General features: G+C 46.3%; 1 protein-coding gene across 2 annotated transcripts; it reads left to right on the top strand.

Annotated features, from left to right (window-relative positions):
- The first annotated feature begins 1,716 nt into the window (after nucleotides 1-1,716).
- Nucleotides 1,717-18,177, top strand: LOC139574334 (FACT complex subunit SSRP1-like). Of its 2 annotated transcripts, none has more exons than XM_071398823.1 (18): nucleotides 1,717-1,855; nucleotides 2,422-2,503; nucleotides 3,540-3,725; nucleotides 9,721-9,826; nucleotides 10,073-10,266; nucleotides 10,464-10,564; nucleotides 10,787-10,916; nucleotides 11,122-11,225; nucleotides 11,392-11,520; nucleotides 13,275-13,499; nucleotides 13,587-13,659; nucleotides 14,906-15,029; nucleotides 15,289-15,331; nucleotides 15,580-15,712; nucleotides 16,109-16,276; nucleotides 16,452-16,549; nucleotides 16,761-16,962; nucleotides 17,621-18,177. In XM_071398823.1, the coding sequence occupies exons 2-18, from the start codon at nucleotides 2,450-2,452 to the stop codon at nucleotides 17,684-17,686; spliced, it is 2,136 nt and encodes a 711-aa protein (XP_071254924.1). In that variant the 5' UTR covers nucleotides 1,717-1,855; nucleotides 2,422-2,449; the 3' UTR covers nucleotides 17,687-18,177. The 2 variants fall into 2 exon arrangements, with proteins under 2 accessions (XP_071254924.1, XP_071254923.1); XM_071398822.1 differs by having other exon boundaries at nucleotides 14,903-15,029.

Here is an 18,177-nt window from a genome sequence, read left to right as displayed (position 1 = left end):
AGGAGTGTTATTAAAAGTCTTATTGAAACATGTTCTCTTCAAATAACCTATAAGTTCCGTTCTAAGAACATTAATAAGAACTCCCAGGAAAACTTTAAGGGAACCATAGTAAAACGTTCTCAGAACCTCCCTGAAACCAGAACAGGCGACATTTTCACTTTTGTTGTCAGAACGTTTAAAAAACATTCTGTTTCACCGGTTAGAAAACTTATGGCTTCATTCCCAGAACCAATTTGTAAGTCGCTCTGGATAAGAGCGTCTGCTAAATGACTTAAATGTTAAATGTAAATGTTAATGTGAAACCAAAAATATACGTTCCCACAACTTCCAATGAACCAAATGTGCTAGCTGGGATGACTGGAACTTGTCACAACCAATTTCTATCTCTCAGTGATTCTTCCTTTTCATCAAACATATACTTATTTAATTCCCATGATGTTTCATCAGGAGATTTGTAGGTCTACATGTTATTTCAATGCAATATACCTCAGCAAATTAAAACAGTCCACTTGAATTAAAGTTAAGTGAATAGGGTCTATGAATAGAGTGTGATGTCTGTGTGTGGTCACTGTGTATTTAGGTGTGTATGTATATGCCTATGTGAATGTTTGCCTGCCTCACTCTTACTTTTCTCCTTTGTGTTATATTAATTCCTTTGGCATTAGCATTATTGACAGTAAGACTAGTCTGATCTCCTGCTCTCACTTCCACCTGTCAGTTAACGTGTGCCATTGTGTACCCAGAGTGTGAGCTGTGACTGATGTATGTGTAGGTGTATGTATGTGTGTGTGTGTGAGAGAGAGAGACCAATGTTAAATGTAACAATTTAAAAACTAATATTTCATTATTATCAAAACATTGATATGTGTCTGCTCATAGGATTCATATAACATAGTATGTTGATATTGGATCAAGGCAAGTCAGTGGAACAAGATTTTAGTAACCTATTAGTGTAATTCCTTTGACAAAGTGGTACAGTAGGTTATACGGGATGGGTCCAATGATTATATATATACTCTAGATGACATTTAGGGGGCGCTGCTTTGAAGCCACCGTGCCTCCACGGTCAAGATGCCCCTACCCTTACACTAACCCTTACCTAACCCTAACCATTTTACATGTCAACTTCAATGGGGGTAGGGATGTCCCAAAGATCCCAGATAGCACAGACCATCTTGGCACTCCCCACCATTGTAAAAAATATTTTGGAAGCTTGAGAAATGCATTTGTTAATGTCTACATTCGTTTTTGCCACATTTATTCGATTAAAAACACCTTAATGCATACCAATTAATTATATTATGTGAGCTAAGTATACTTTTTGAGATGACTAATGTTACTGCCCCCACTACAACAAAACAATACTTAAATACATGTAATTTTGTCCTTTAAACATTTAATTGAAACACAGTAGAATTCCATTCATTCCTACGGAGGACTGCTCCTACTGTGGAGTGCCAATATGGCCGACCGGTGGCTTTAACATCATCTATCCATCATCACAGTGAACAATTATTTTAACAGGTTGCTGCGTGCACCCCTTAGTGGTGGTGAGCAGTCATTGCAAGCGGTTCTGAAAACGACGAGGGTTGCGTTTCATAAAACAAGGCCTTACTAAAGACTGAAAGCTTTCGTATTAAACCATTCTCACCTGTTTCTAAAGGAAGCCAAGTTGTTTATGTTAGTGTCAGGCGAAAGACCAACACAGCCGAACATCTTTAAAAAGTGTTATTTTCTGGTAAGAAGAACGAAACGGAAGTAAATGCAAAAGTAACATGGATTTATTTCCGGTGACGTCAGCTCTTGCCTTGACGCTTCACGCGGGAAACGGCGAGGTCTCCTCATCACATTTACAGTAAGACATCAAGTTTTTGTTCTTTTTATTTAGGGAGATAAATAGTGTATTGCAAATATATGTGTATAAAACCAGAGAAATTAGACAAGTAAAATTGCCCTAGCTACTATTGAATCAAATAGTTATCGAAGCAACTCAACATCATCACTAGCCAGCTAGAATGCTAGCCACACTCGACTGGCATCCATTTACTAGCCATCTCGTTACATGTCCAGCCATCTAACGTTCTACGATAGATAGCTAGTTAGTATCTGCATGTTCTAGCCACAAATAAAGCAGCTTGCTCATTGTTGTTCATTGACTACTAAGCCTTTGTAACCGTATTGAGTTGTCACGCTAGCTATCGTATGTTGTTATTGGCTAGCTACTTAGCCTAACTACATGTTTTGATTTTGCAAAGCTAACTAGCTAGTTAGATATTAAATGAAATGGCAACAACAGTCTGTGTCACCTGTTGACTCTCAGATGAATTAGCAAAATAGCTAGATATATTACAACTTGAGCTCCTCTGAATTAACATTGCTAGCTTGATAACTGTTTGACATGATCTTCCTCTGTGTCCTCAGCTGAGCATCACTTCTTGCAGAGGCAGAGATGGGAGACACGCTGGAGTTCAACGAGATCTACCATGAATCCAAGGGGTCCTGGGTCAGTAACTAGCTATTCAAATGCTTTCACAATAATATTGCAATAAGTCACAGATTTGGCACATTGTGCACATGTTACACATTAAATATGCATTGACGCAAAAATGACAGACCGTATGCTAGCCAGCAAAATAGAACTAGATTATCTGAACGTGAAATTGATTTCAATATGATTTAAATATTTAGGCCTATGTATGTAGCCCACTGTATTGTATTTATCTTTTAATCCAGTGATCATGGTTTTAATTTTAAGCATCTGTTTATCGTTTGCTTGTTTGTAGCAATTGCAAAGACATTGGCAACTTTCTATTTGTAGTCTACTTCGTTCTGAAGTTACCGGTGGTCACAGAGACAGATAAACATCTGGATTCTATGTTTAGCTGAGATATTCTGTCTATAAAGTGACGCGGAAGGACAAAAAAAGCATTTAACGATGCACTTAGCTGTTTTAATAGTGGTCTGAGGCAGTCGGTATATAACAAGCGTTTTCAATTGCAACTTTAGTAATGAAGGTTTTGGGAAACCACTCAGAGATTTTAACGATTTTCCTACAAAGGTCCTAATGACGAATTTAGCCTTAAGATGCTTTTGGAAAACCGGGCCCTGATTAGTTGAATCAGGTGTGTTAGGCCTGCCTGGGATCAATGTGGAACAAATGCCTGCACACCCTGTGGATCTCCAGGACCAGGATATAAGTAGACATGGATATTAGGGTTGGCACTATACCAGTATGAAGAGGACTTCATTCCTTGAGGAAAACAGTCCTAATGTTAGCAACAACTTTTATGTTGTCACATTTGTTTATTTGCAAGCAATAGCACATTATATTTGACAAAAGTAGGTTTTAAAGGACCATAGAGTGAAGTCTTTGCTTCGTGTTTTCTTTTTAGCCAAGGAAAATTGAGTATTGTAATGGATCTACAAATAAATTGCCACAATCTGGCACTGGCACCAACTAAAACTCAGCATCTAGCTACTAGCAAGTTTGTCAATCGCAGTAACCTAAGTGCATTTATGTGTGTGTGGTCTCTCTGCAGAACGACGGTCGTCTGCGGTTCAGTAAGCAGAATGTGGTGTATAAGAGCAGTAAGACCGGGAAGGTGGACAACATCCCGGCAGCAGAGCTGTCTGTGGCCACATGGAGGCGTGTGTGTCTGGGACACGGCATCAAACTGGCAACCAGCAACGGCCATGTCTACAAATACGACGGCTTCAGAGACACGGTGAGGCAGTGTGTGAACGAGTGAGGGAATTTGTTTGTAAATGGTTGTGTGAGCGACGGCTGTGGTTTTGTGTTAATTTGTGAGTTCTGTGTGGGTAGGTGTCGGGTGAGCTTTTAGATAAGTCCGTTGATCTGTTCACACGTGACTGTGTATTGTGCAAGAGTGGATCTGTGCTTCTCTGCGTGTGTTAATGTGAGTGCATGTGTGTATAATCTAGCCTTACCAGTGCTGCTACAGATCTCTTGAGGTTAGCTGCTACAGAGAGAGAGAGAGAAGCAAAGCTGGTCTCCTGAGGGTAATCATTCTATTTTTGAAGATGGGATCTTCTGACTGAGGGTTTAGACAACGGTGTCACTGTCACTGGTGAGGAATTCAAACATTGGTTAGTGGAGCAGCCAGCGAGTCAGTCACTTTGATGTGTTCACCCTCTATATCCTCTAGGGTTGACCCCATTGTTGTCGACTGGTCGATAGGCTGTTGTTCGACCGAGATTTCTTTAGTCGAGCAGTAGCAACATAAAATAAAAATAATCTTTGTGTACAATACACCAGTCTGATTGACGCCTGTCTGAGTGGACTGATCCATTGTGGAGGCCGTGTTGATTGCACAGTCCATCACTAAGACGTGATACTGAAATTGTATATGGTTAAATTATGTACGAATAATGGTGTAACACAAATAAAAAGTATATTATTTTATAACAAATGCTGTTTTTCCCCTGTTGGTTAGTGGACCGCATTTCTGAAACCCATCAATGCGCTGTTGAATTGACACCTTTTCCTAGACCATGTTGCTATGTGCCTAATAGCAAAGTTAACCAGCATATTGGTGTTGAGAACAATGCGGCGGAGGCAGCAGCTGAGTTAGGAGAAGAGAAAACAGCACTTGCCTTAATTGTCTAAGAAAAGTGAAGAGAGAGGAAACCCTAACTTAATTAGGTCTATAATCAATAGCCTAACTGTTATGTGCCTGGCTTTATAAATCATCCATATATATATATATATCAGTGCATTCGAAAAGTATTCAGACCCCTTGACCTTTTCCCCAAAAAATTACATTACAGCCTTATTCTAAAATGGATTAAATCGTTTCCCCCCCCTCACATCTACACACAATACCCCATAATGACAAAGCAAAAATTAGGTGTTTATACATTTCTGCAAATGTATGAAAAGGGGAGGGGGAAGAAATATCACATTTTACATAAGTTTTCAGACCCTTTAGTCAGTACTTTGTTGAAGCAACTTTGGCAGCGATTATAGCCTCGAGTCTTCTTGGGTATGACGCTACAAGCTTGGCACACCTGTATCTGGGGTGTTTCTCCCATTTTTCTCTGCAGATCCTTTCAAGCTCTGTCAGGTTGGATGGGGAGTGTCACTGCACAGCTATTTTTAGGTCTCTCCAGAGATGTTAGATCGGGTTCAAGTCCAGGCTCTGGCTGGGCTACTCTAGGACATTCAGAGACTTGTCCTGAAGCCACTCCTGCGTTGTCTTGGCTGTGTGCTCAGGGTTGTTGTCCTGTTGGAAGGTGAACTTTCACCCCAGTCTGAGGTCCTGCGCGCTCTGGAGCAGGTTTTCATCAATGATCTCTCTGTACTTTGCTTCGTTCATCTTTCCCTCGATCCTGACTAGGGTTGCAAAGGGTCTGAAATGTTTTCCAGAAATGTGCCATGGGAAGTTAAGCCCTGGAATTTTGATTTAAATTCATCAAATAAGTTAGCTTTTAACAGTGAACCTTTTTGAGTTGCTTTGCACTGATCTGGACTCCACTCTGTTAGCCATAACTGGGTCTATTCACTAGGCACAATTTACGAAACCTAAACAAAGAGGGCCGACACACTGGGAGGGACAATCCTGTCCAATAGAAAACACTTGCTGTTCGTTTCCTGTTGCAAAACTCTTGGTGTCCACTAATGCATAGGACCCTGGTGTCAAGATCACATAGCGACATCTGTGTTACAGAGGATCATATTAGTTAGGGGGAGAGGAAGAGGGGTGTTGGAATGGAACAGATAGGGGACGTGGAGAGGGGTGTTGGAATGGAACAGAAAGGGGACGGGGAGAGGTGGAGGGAGGATTGGGGCGGGAGGAAATTGGTGTGTGTGTGTAGAGGCTGGGATGAGTGATTATTTTGCCTGTGTCATGTAAGCATCAGCACTCTGCCAAAGGAGTAATGAAAGATGGTGCTCTACACATTGGAGCTGATGAGGACAGCAGGAGCCCACACACACACACATTGATATGTACATCTTTACATAGTTACCGGTCACTCATTACACACACGGACAGATTTATATCCAGTATATACTATATAATGTAAACTTAGATCTGTATATACGGGCTGTCACACACAAACACAATGTCTTCATACATCTTTACAAACACACGCACCGATGCTGTCAACACACTGATCTGATGTTCTATACACACACAGATGGACACGCATACACAGTCTGGCGTATATTCTCTCTCTCTCTCTGTCCAACACACACACACGCACGGTGGGCTTTCACACTCTACTAACCGAACACAAGGGTTTTCAACTGGGGTTTTCAAACCGGGGTCCAAGGTACTGCAGAGGGTTGGCAATGTTGTAGAAAATATTTTTACCATCATGGATACCATTTTTATGTCTCTGCGTCCAGTATGAAGGAAGCTAGAGAGTTTTACGTGGCGATGCTAACTAGCGATAGCACAATGATTGGAAGTCTACAGCAACAGTTGGCCTGCTAGCTGTTCCTGTTCATCCAACTCTGGGGAAGTAGATTAATGGATTCATTGCTAAAATCTCGAGCAATCCTTTTTAATATGGAGGAAATTACAGTAATTTCAGCTAATTGCAGGGTTTTTTTTGTATAGAAAATTCTTAGGCGGGCCATCTGAGTGCACATTTTTGGGATGGAAAAACAGTTTGCATCAACTTAACCTTTACGCTCGTGGGAATTGGCCTATATGGAGAAGTAGGGCTGGGACCATACCAGTATTGTGATACTCGTTGGTATTCTGGCAAGGAAACCAAGCAGATTTAACTTATTTAGGAAAACAGATCAAATTATGTTGTCATCCGGAGTCGCATTTTATTTATTTTCCATGCTAAAGCACACTATAATTGACATAAAACAGGGTTTTAAAGGACCAAAGAGTTTGGTCTGCTTCGTGTTTTCATTTTTGCCATGTAAAAAATATTGCTTTACTGGTATCATCCCTAATTGGATAGAAATGTTTCTTACAGAAGAAATATGAAAAACATATTCATAACCATGGTAGCAATTGAAAAGTTTGGAGATTATGGGGAAATTATTAGACCAAAGTTGAGGACACAACAGTTCAGCGGACACAAGACTGAATCATTTTTTTCTCCCCAATTTTGTCATATACAATTGGTAGTTACAGTCTTATCGCCGCAACTCCCGTACAGACTCGGGAGAGGTGAAGGTCGAGAGCCGCGCGTCGTCTGAAACACAACCCCGCCAAGCCGCACTGCTTCTTGGCACAATGCACGCTTAACCCGGAAGCCAGCCACACCAACGTATCGGGGGAAAGAAACACCGTACACCTGGCGACCGTGTCAGCATGCATGCGCCCGGCCCGCCACAGGAGTCGCTACAGCGCGGTGGGACAAGGACATCTCGGCCGGCCAAACCCTCTCCTAACCCGGACGACGCTGGACCAATTGTGCATCGCCGCATGGGTCTCCCGGTTGCGGCCGGCTGCGACACAGCCTGGTATCGAACCAGGATCTGTAGTAACAGAGGTGGCACTGCGATGCAGAGCCTTAGACCGCTGCGCCAGTCGGGAGGTCAAATGTATTTTTATGTGAATTTTAAATGTATTGTACTTTTTGCCACAATTGTTGACAACAACATTTGAAAATACTCTGGAGACATTCAAAATGTAGGGTAGGTGCAACATAAGACTACGACATGACAAGGGTTTGAGTGAGAGGACTAACTCGTGTCTCCAAGGTGTGCACAGTTCCTAAGAAATTTCAATACAATTTTATGACTCAAAAGTAACTCAATTATTAAGGTGTTTTTTGGGGGGGGTCTTTTAGCTGTGCCGTTGAAGAACACAACCTTGCATTCCCCGCCCTCACACAATTACTGTTGTTTACGCAATCACAAACGCAATCACAAAAAATGTGTAAATCACAATCTGGGTCAGGTGGGCATCATTTGAAAGTCTGCTCTATTGCCAACATGACTAGCTATGTTATAAAATACGATATTAGTGTCAGGCGTTCCCCATGCAGTTCAGCTTATACCGATAATCATTTTGGTGCACATAGAAAGGCCTAATGAGCCATGAGTGCATTCAGGTGTGTGTGTGTGTGTGTGTGTGTGTGTGTGTGTGTGTGTGTGTGTGTGTGTGTGTGTGTGTGTGTGTGTGTGTGTGTGTGTGTGTGTGTGTGTGTGTGTGTGTGTGTGTGTGTGTGTGTGTGTGTGTGTGTGTGTGTGTGTGTGTGTGTGTGTGTGTGTGTGTGTGTGTCGTGGCAAATTGTCTTCAATAGACAAATGGACCCATTCTTTTTTTTAGAACAACCATCAAACGCTGTGATCGTAAACGTTGACCTGTATATCAAATCAAACTTGTGCCGAATAGAACAGGTGTGGACTTTACCCTGAAATGCTTCCTGACAAGCCCTTAGCCAACAGTGCAGTTCAAGAAGAGTTAAGAAAATATTTACCAAATAAACTGAAGTAAAATACTTTTTATTATTTATTTGTATTTTTGTAACACAATAAAATAACAATAACGAGCCTATATACAGGGGGTACCGGTACCGAGTCAGTGTTACAGAAATCACAGAAAATGTGCTTGAGAACAGCAAAATGTTCTCGCCACCGCCAAGATACAGTACCTTCACCTTTCTAGCTAATGGGCTATGTCAATGAACTGTGGGGAGGTCAAAATAATGAAACTACCAAATCAATGTGGATGACAAGGCATCTATTTGTTTGCTAACATGATGGGGTCCTGGGTCGCCGGTTTTCATGGGCAGGGGACCCTGGGTCGCCGGTTTTCCTGTGCAGGGGTCCCTGGGTCGCTGGTTTTCCTGTGCAGGGGTCCCTGGGTCGCTGGTTTTCCTGGGCAGGGGTCACTGGACAAGAAAAGTTTGAAAACCCCTGACCTAACAGACAAGCTGATACCCAGGTGCATAAGCTCTATTTCCCATTCGTTCTCCTTTTCCTCTCTCAAAAACACACACATACACACTGTCCTTTCACACACATGTGGAAGTGATTGCGGTGTGTGTCTGGGTGCTCCAGCTCTAATCGGGCCGGCAGGATAAATAAACGGGCTGATTGTAAGCTGCGAGAAGGAGAGAGCGACCAGATTGAGCTGTGATTAATTAGCCTCCTCATCAAGGGGGAGGAAAGAGGGATGTTTCTTTTGTTTTTACCTGAATAGTGTGAGCAGTAAGAATTTAACTGAGAACATCTTTCCTCTCTTTCTATTTTGCTTTCTCTCTGCCCCCCCCTCCCCTTGTCGTCCCTCTCTACTCCCCCCTCGTCTCTCTCCCTCTCTCTCTGCCCCTCCCTCGTCTCCCTCCACTCCCCCCTCGTCTCTCTCTCCCTCTCTCTGCCCCCCCACTTCGTCTCCCTCCACTCCCCCCTCGTCTCTCCCTCTCTCTCTGCCCCCCCCCCGTCTCCCTCCACTCCCCCCTCGTTTCTCTCTCCCTCTCTCTCTACTCCCCCATCTCTTCATTCCCTCTCTATTTGCCCCCTCCTCGTCTCTCTCCCTCTCTCTCTCTACTCCCCCCCTCTCTCTACTCCCCCCTCGTCTCTCTCCCTCTCTCTCTACTCCCCCCCTCTCTCTACTCCCCCCTCTCTTCACTCCCTCTCTCTGCCCCCCCTCGTCGTCTCCCTCCACTCCCCCCCTCGTCTCTCTCTCCCTCTCTCTCTACTCCCCCCCTCGTCTCTCTCTCTACTCCCCCCCTCTCTTCACTCCCTCTCTCTCTGTCCCCCTCTCCTCTACCTCCCTCTCTCTGCAGGATTATGAGAGGATCTCTGAGTTCTTCAAGGCCAACTACAAGGTGGAGCTGACAGAGAAAGATATGTGCGTGAAGGGCTGGAACTGGGGCACTGCTAAATTCTCTGGTAAACAACACCCTCTAAATGTCACTGAACACGTATCACACAACACCAGCAGAGGATCTAACTGTCCTGTAATTCCCTCCTGGATGGCTGGCATATTTACAAAACAACCCTTTTCATCTCTGGATCTCTCTTACTGATCTGTTGTAGCATTCATTGTAGTATTCCTCCAGCTATGTTGTGGTGCATTATGGGAGCTGTGGTTTTGAACCCCCCCCCCCCCTCTCTCTCTTTCCCCTCCCTCCGCAGGTCCATTGCTGTCGTTTGACGTGAATGACAGCTCCGTGTTTGAGATCCCCCTGGCCAGCGTGTCCCAGTGTGCCACAGGGAAGAACGAGGTGACGCTGGAGTTCCACCAGAACGATGACGCTGAGGTCTCTCTCATGGAGGTCCGTTTCTACGTCCCCCCCGGCCCCGCAGACGAGGGGACAGACCCCGTGGAGGTAACCCACGCTCTACTCTGTCCTGCCGCTGGCTGAATGGCGTGATCGTCGGTGCCTTACTGACTTCACCCCAGCAGATGGCGCCACCACTATAGCTGTCCCTATACTCAGAAACAGTTCATTTTCACACCAACGTCATCGATGCGGTGGTTGACGGTATTCCTGTTTTAACCCTGTGTCCCTATCCTCCCTGTCAGGCGTTTGCCCAGAACGTGCGGTCTAAGGCAGATGTGATCCAGGCTACAGGAGATGCTGTGTGTGTCTTCAAAGAGCTGCAGTGCCTCACACCCAGGGGCAGGTACTGTGGCATCAGCACCACGAACCACTATTCATCAGTATTATCCGTCGTTGTTTTGTTGAATATTACTCTCCATTTATCAGATTGATCCACATTGTTCACTTGGCTCAATGCTAGCCCCCCCCCAACGAAAACCTACCACATACTAGACAAACACCAACTTTGAAGGCAGGCCTTCCTCTCTTTCTTGTTCACCCACGTTCTTCTCCCTCTGTGCGTCAGGTATGATATCCTCATATACCCTGCCTTCCTGCACCTCCACGGTAAGACGTTTGACTACAAGATCCCCTACACCACCGTGCTGCGTCTCTTCCTGCTACCAAGCAAGGACCAGAGACAGATGTTCTTCGTTGTAAGTGTGTGTGTGTGTGTGTGTTTTTATTTATTTATTGAGGTGAGTGGTTGACAGTCGAGTGTAGATTGTGTTAAGATGGTGTGGGGCCACCAAACGTGCAGACAATAGTAAGTAAATGCAATCATTCTCACTTCAAAGCCCTTGCCATCGTCTTCGATTCATAATCATTCTGTCTTCTTCTACCCCCCCCTGCCGTCTGTAGATCAGTCTGGACCCGCCCATTAAGCAGGGACAGACGCGTTACCACTTCCTCATCCTGCACTTCTCTAAGGAGGAGGAGCTGAAGCTTACCCTCAACATGAGCGAGTGAGTGGGAGAGTGAAACCACAGCAGCTCAACACCACATGGGAGAGGAAGAATGAACTTGTATTGTTGGGTGGCGAGAATCGCTTAATACAATGTCTGATCCCCTCTCCCCCGTTCTTTCTCCCTCTACCATCCCTCTCTTGTCCCTCCCGCTCCCTCACCGAAGGGAGGAGGTGGAAAAGCGTTATGAAGGGAAGCTCAGCAAGAATATGTCAGGTTCTCTCTATGAGATGGTCAGCAGGGTGATGAAGGCTCTGGTCAACAGGAAGATCACCGTGCCCGGAAACTTCCAGGGGTAAACGCACACATACACACCAGATCACCGACACACCAGATTCACGCACAACACACACACCGGATCACATACACACCAGATCACCGACACACCAGATTCACGCACAACACACACACCGGATCACAGACACACCGGATCACCGACACAACACACACACACCGGATCACAGACACGCCGGATCACAGACGCAACATAGACGCCGGATCACAGACACGCCGGATCACAGACGCAACACACACGCCGGATCACAGACACACCATACACACCGGATCACAGACACGTCGGATCACAGACACGCCGGATCACAGACACGCCGCATCACAGACGCAACATACACGCCGGATCACAGATACGCCGGATCACAGACACGCCGGATCACAGACACAACATACACACCGGACCACAGCACACACACCGGATCACAGACGCAACACACACCGGATCACAGTCACACCGGATCACAGACACAACAGACACACCGGATCACAGACACACCATACATGCCGGATCACAGACACAACACACACCGGATCACAGTCACACCGGATCACAGACACACCGGATCACAGACACAACATACACGCCGGATCACAGACACGCCGGATCACAGACGCAACACACACGCCGGATCACAGACACACCATACACGCCGGATCACAGACACAACACACACCGGATCACAGTCACACCGGATCACAGACACGCCGGATCACAGACACAACATACACGCTGGATCACAGACACACCGGACCACAGCACACACACCGGATCACAGATGCAACACACACGCCGGATCACAGACACACCATACACGCCGGATCACAGACACAACACACACCGGATCACAGTCACACCGGATCACAGACACAACAGACACACCGGATCACAGACGCAACACACACCGGATCACAGACACAACATACACGCCGGATCACAGACGCAACACACACACCGGATCACAGACACAACATACACGCCGGATCACAGACACAACATACACGCCGGATCACAGACACAACATACACGCCGGATCACAGACACAACATACACGCCGGATCACAGACACACCGGATCACAGACGCAACACACACACCGGATCACAGACGCAACACACACACCGGATCACAGACGCAACACACACACCGGATCACAGACGCAACACACACACCGGATCACAGACGCAACACACACACCGGATCACAGACGCAACACACACACCGGATCACAGACGCAACACACACACCGGATCACAGACGCAACACACACACCGGATCACAGACGCAACACACACACCGGATCACAGACGCAACACACACACCGGATCACAGACGCAACACACACACCGGATCACAGACGCAACACACACACCGGATCACAGACGCAACACACACGCCGGATCACAGACGCAACACACACGCCGGATCACAGACGCAACACACACGCCGGATCACAGACACACCAGACACGCCGGATCACAGACACAACATACACGCCGGATCACAGACACAACAGACGCACCAGATCACCGACACAACACACAGACACACCGGATCACAGAAACACACACACACGATCACCAACGCACGCATGCAGAATCACTTGCAAATATGCACCAATGTTCCTCCTCTCTCCTAAAGTGTAAACCCTTTGGGGCTGTACACTGTTCCTCTTCCGAGGCATGACCTTATAAACACGTCATGAAACACTGTGTGATGTCCCTCAGAATAACTGAGTCTCCCTCCTCTCCCCTGTAGTAACACCCCTGGGGCCCAGTGTATAACGTGTTCCTACAAGGCCCAGTCCGGCCTGCTCTACCCGCTGGAGCGAGGCTTCATCTACGTCCACAAGCCCCCAGTGCACCTGCGCTTCGAGGAGATCTCCAGTGTCAACTTCGCCAGAGGCACCACCACAACGCGCTCCTTCGACTTCGAGGTGGAGACCAAGCAGGGGAACCAGTTCACCTTCAGCAGCATAGAGAGGTATTAGAGGGGACGGAGAAAGACACACACGCTACCGTGTTGATTCTGTGTCCAATTCATGGTTCCTCTTTCTCTCTCTCGTCACAGGGAAGAGTACGGGAAGCTGTTTGACTTTGTAAACGCCAAGAAACTCCACATCAAGAACCGAGGGTTCAAGGAGGTAACCTTTAGGAGATGTTTACTGTGGTGGACATACATTCAACTCCTCTCCAAGATAAATGATGTGTTTGTAAATATTGATGATGTCACTCTCTTCTTGTCTGTCTGTTGTGTACCCCTGAAGAAGAAGGTTGGTATGGTTACGGGGGTGTGGGAGTGTTGGCTTGATTTTTGGTTTGGAGCGATTACTGCTCGCATGGTGTGTGTGTGTTGGGGGGGGGCTTGTGTCTGTGTATGTTGGCGGGGGGGGGGGGGGGGGGCTGTAATTCTAATCATGGTGGTTGATTTCTGTGAAGAACCATGAATGATTTACTAATCGGTATATGATTGCTGATTATGCTTATCCACAGATGTGTTTTGGAGAGTGTGTGTGAGAGAGAGGTGTGTGAGTGTGCGTGGTCTTGTTCTTCTATCCTCGCTGGGACCGGAAATCCCCCAAATTCTCCAAGGATAGTAAAACAAGAGAAATTCTCCGTTGTGGGGACATTTCCCAGAAAATCTATTTTAGGCTTAGGGGTTAGGGCTACAATTAGGGTTAGGGAAAATAGGATTTAGAATGGAAATCTAATTTAGGTCCCGACGAGGATAGTAAAACATGCTGTGTTTTTGTGTGGGGGGCGCTGCCTGCGTTGTCTTGACTCATGTATTGCCCAAGGCATTGCAGTGTGTTAACTGAAAGATGAAACACATCCTCTAAACCAAATACAGGAAGTCCTGATTTTACTCCCAGAATGCTCTCTGGTAATATAAGCAGCCCACTCTGTCCATCAGTGCCCTACTCCGTTGCCCTGGGTGGTAATCGCCACGGCAACAAACTACTAGCTTGAGGTCACCTGAATGGTCAAGAACTACAAAGGATCCTGTCTCCCACTTCCTCCTGTTCTGTTTGTCTAGCTTAGCTTTTAACTTAGGGAGACTCTCATTACATTTCCTTGATTCCTCGCGTCCTCTCTCAAAGCCTCCTCAAAACACATTAGATGAGGTCAGAGGTCTTTGACCTTCTCATCCAATGGGTTTTAAGGACGTGAGGAATCAAGGAAATGCAATGAGATTCTCCCTTAGTCTCTCCATTCCCAGCAGTAGTCCTACAGGTAAGGAGGTAAGGAAAGGAAGCCATTGTAAAGTGTTGGAACACAGCCCCTTCTGTACAGTAACCTGCTGGCCATAGGAAGAGATACAGGGCCTTGTTGGAGCATCATGGGTAGTGTAGTCTCTGATTCTCTGCTGCCCCCCGACATGGTATAAAGGCTAAGAACAACGAGTACAGTGACTCAGACGACGATCAGCACGATGCCTACCTGGAGAGGATGAAAGCCGAGGGCAAGATCAGAGAGGAGGGAGACGGCAGCAACGACTCAGACGAAGAGACCGGTGAGTGACAGCTCCCGCAGCTATTAGGGTGGCCAGGCCGCTATGTGCCAGCTCCCGCAGCCAATAGGGTGGCCAGACCATTGATTGACAACTCCCGCAGCCAATCAGGGCCTCCCTAATAGAGCTCAATGGGACTCATTCATACATGAAGAGATTTAAATACGTCGTAGGTCTGGCTATTGTGAGCTAGTTGTGTCCCTGTCCAAGAGAGCAGCAGGTTTGGGGGAGAGCTGTTACTGATGTTCTCTCTTTTTACTAGATGAGTCTTTCAACCCTGGAGAGGAGAGTGATGTCGCTGAGGAGTAAGTTTTTACCCATCATCCCTCACTCATTCTCCCATTGCTTACTTCAGCCCCCCCCCTCTCTCTCCCTCCCCTCTCTCTCTGTCTCTGTTTAACAGTATTCCTCCCCTCTCTCTCCCTCCCCTCTCTTTCTGTTTAACAGTATTCCTCCCCTCTCTTTCCCTCTCTGTTTAACAGTATTCCTCCCCTCTTTCTCCCTCCTCTCTCCCTCTCTGTTTAACAGTATTGCTCCCCTCTCTCTCCCTCAGGTATGACAGTAACGCGTCGGAGAGCGACAGCGGCAGCGGAGGGGATGGCAGCGATGATGAGGGAAAGAAGAAGAAACCTGCAAAGAAGGCCAAAGTAGTGAAAGAGAAGAAGGAGAGGAAACCACGCAGAGAGGTGAGAGAGAAGAGAGGGATTAGGAGTAATCTAGAAGAGGTGAGAGAAGAGGAGAGGGATTAGGAGTAATCTAGAAGAGGAAGGAGGTGAGAGAAGAGGAGAGGGATTGGGAGTAATCTAGAAGAGGAAAGAGGTGAGAGAGAAGAGGAGAGAGATTAGGAGTAATCTAGAAGAGGAAAGAGGAGAGGGAGAAGAGGGATTGGGAGTAATCTAGAAGAGGAAAGAGGTGAGAGAAAGAAGGGGGAATAGATGATTAATATCTTTGTTTATTATTGTATCAGAGAAAAATATACCTTTTTGACCTATGGCGGCATTTACAAAGTTGATGTATTTTATGCACATGTGACGTGTGTGGGTGAGTGCTCATGTTTCTCTCGCTCTCTGTCTGTCTTTTAGAAGAAGCAGAAGGACACTAACGCCCCCAAGAGGCCGATGAGTTCCTACATGCTGTGGCTCAACGCCAGCCGAGAGCGCATCAAGTCGGAAAACCCCGGAATCTCCATCACAGAGATCTCCAAGAAGGCAGGAGAGATGTGGAAACAGATAGGGAAGGAGGACAAAGAGGTGAGGGAGGGGGAATGCTTTCTCTACTCTCTGTTTCCTGTATTCTGCTCCTCTCTCCCATTTTTCTGTTTGGGAATTTTGGAATAAAATAATTGTCACCCTAGCGAACTGTAGTTCTGTATTTAAACCATTATTTAGGAAAACAGATTGATAACAAAAGGTTTCTCTCTGCTAGGAATGGGACGGGAAAGCAGAGGAGGCTAAAAAGACCTATGAGAAAGCCATGAAGGAATACAGAGAGAGTGGTGGAGGCTCCTCCACACCAGCCAAGAAGTAGGAGACCAAAAACACACACACAGCCCTGATCATCAGATACACACACACACACACACACACACACACACACACACACACACACACACACACACACACACACACACACACACTACCAGGTGCACATAGAAGCTCTCTTAACACACACACACTCATAACAACCTCAATCTTACAACCATCTTGACCCTAAAGTTCCATTTCTCTCCATCAGGGAGAGCAAGAAGAAGGCGGGAGGCAAGAAGGAGGACAAGAAGAGGAAGTCTGGTGGAGGAGAGAAAGAAAAGGAGCAAGGAGGGAACGACAGCTTTAAGAGCCGAGAGTTTATCTCCAGCGAGGAGAGTTCATCTGACGGTGAACGCAAGAAAGCCAAGAAAGCCAAGAAGGCCAAAGGCAAACCCCAGAGCAGGGGCAAGGTACTGTACTGTCACCATGGCAACAGTAGGATGAATTGATGGGATTATCATAGTGAAGAATATCTCTCTGTCTCTGTGTGTCTCTCTCTCTCTGTGTCTCACTCTCTGTGTGTGTGTCTCTCTGTGTGGGTCTCTCTCTCTGTGTGGGTCTCTCTCTCTGTGTGGGTCTCTCTCTCTGTGTGGGTCTCTCTCTCTGTGTGGGTCTCTCTCTCTGTGTGTGTCTCTCTCTCTGTGTGTGTCTCTCTCTGTGTGTGTCTATCTCTGTGTGTGTCTCTCTCTCTGTGTGTGTCTCTCTCTGTGTGTGTCTCTCTCTGTGTCTCTCTCTGTGTCTGTCTCTCTGTGTCTCTGTCTCTCTCTGTGTGTCTCTCTCTCTGTATCTATGTGTGTCTCTGTCTCTCTCTCTCTGCCTCTCACTCTCTCTCTCGCTCTCTTGCTCGCTCTCTCTCTCGCTCTGTGTCTCTCTCTCGCTCTGTGTCTCTCTCTCGCTCTGTGTCTCTCTCTCGCTCTGTGTCTCTCTCTCGCTCTGTGTCTCTCGTGCTGTCTCTCTCTCGCGCTCTGTGTCTCTCTTTCGAGCTCTGTGTGTCTCTCTCTTGCGCTCTGTCTCTCTTGCGCTCTGTGTGTCTCTCTCTGTGTGTCTCTCATTTTGTCTCTGTCTCAGGAGTCTGAGGAGGAAGAAGAGGAAGCAATGACCACACCCCCCAGCTCTGCAGAGGACTCTGACTGAGGAGAGGGGGAGGAGCCTCGCTGGACCTGCTGAAGACATAGCAAAGAATGGGGAACATTTGGACAAGTTTACTCAGTAACCGGTGCACGAAGAAACGCAGATCATATCATACACACACACTAAGCGTTAAATGGACCAATAATTTGTACTCCCGCTATGATGTCCTACACATTCTCTGAAAGTGAATACCTCTTGCTGTGCTGACAGACTATTTGTTTTCCTGATGCTAAATAGAGGGTTTATCAACAGACTAAGTCCGATCTATCCAACAGCATATTATGTACTACATTACCCATGATTTTACTGGGTTCTATTCGCCCCATGGGGGTGGTTGTAGTTTAATAGCACTGAGACATGCAGAGGGGTCTTCAGTCTTGAGTTTTTAAACTGTTTAGAGAAATTAAGAACTGCAATTCTGTGCGTTTTTGTTTATTTGCCATGTCAAGTTTGTCTTTTTCAAAGTGAAAGAATAAATCTTTTTTTTAATAAAA

Source organism: Salvelinus alpinus, chromosome 4 (genome assembly GCF_045679555.1).
Source record: "Salvelinus alpinus chromosome 4, SLU_Salpinus.1, whole genome shotgun sequence".
NCBI classification, from domain to species: Eukaryota; Metazoa; Chordata; class Actinopteri; order Salmoniformes; family Salmonidae; genus Salvelinus; species Salvelinus alpinus.
Note: the sequence above shows the minus strand (reverse complement) of the source record. Positions and strands in the feature narration are given on the sequence as shown.

Bases quoted from the DNA above. Each gene is read 5' to 3' on its own strand.
- LOC139574334 (XM_071398822.1), top strand. From the start codon at position 2,450: ATGGGAGACACGCTGGAGTTCAACGAGATCTACCATGAATCCAAGGGG. The intron at 11,226-11,391 runs GTGAGTGGGAGA...CCCTCACCGAAG, and splicing joins CTTACCCTCAACATGAGCGA to GGAGGAGGTGGAAAAGCGTT. The intron at 15,332-15,579 runs GTAAGTTTTTAC...TCTCTCCCTCAG, and splicing joins GAGAGTGATGTCGCTGAGGA to GTATGACAGTAACGCGTCGG.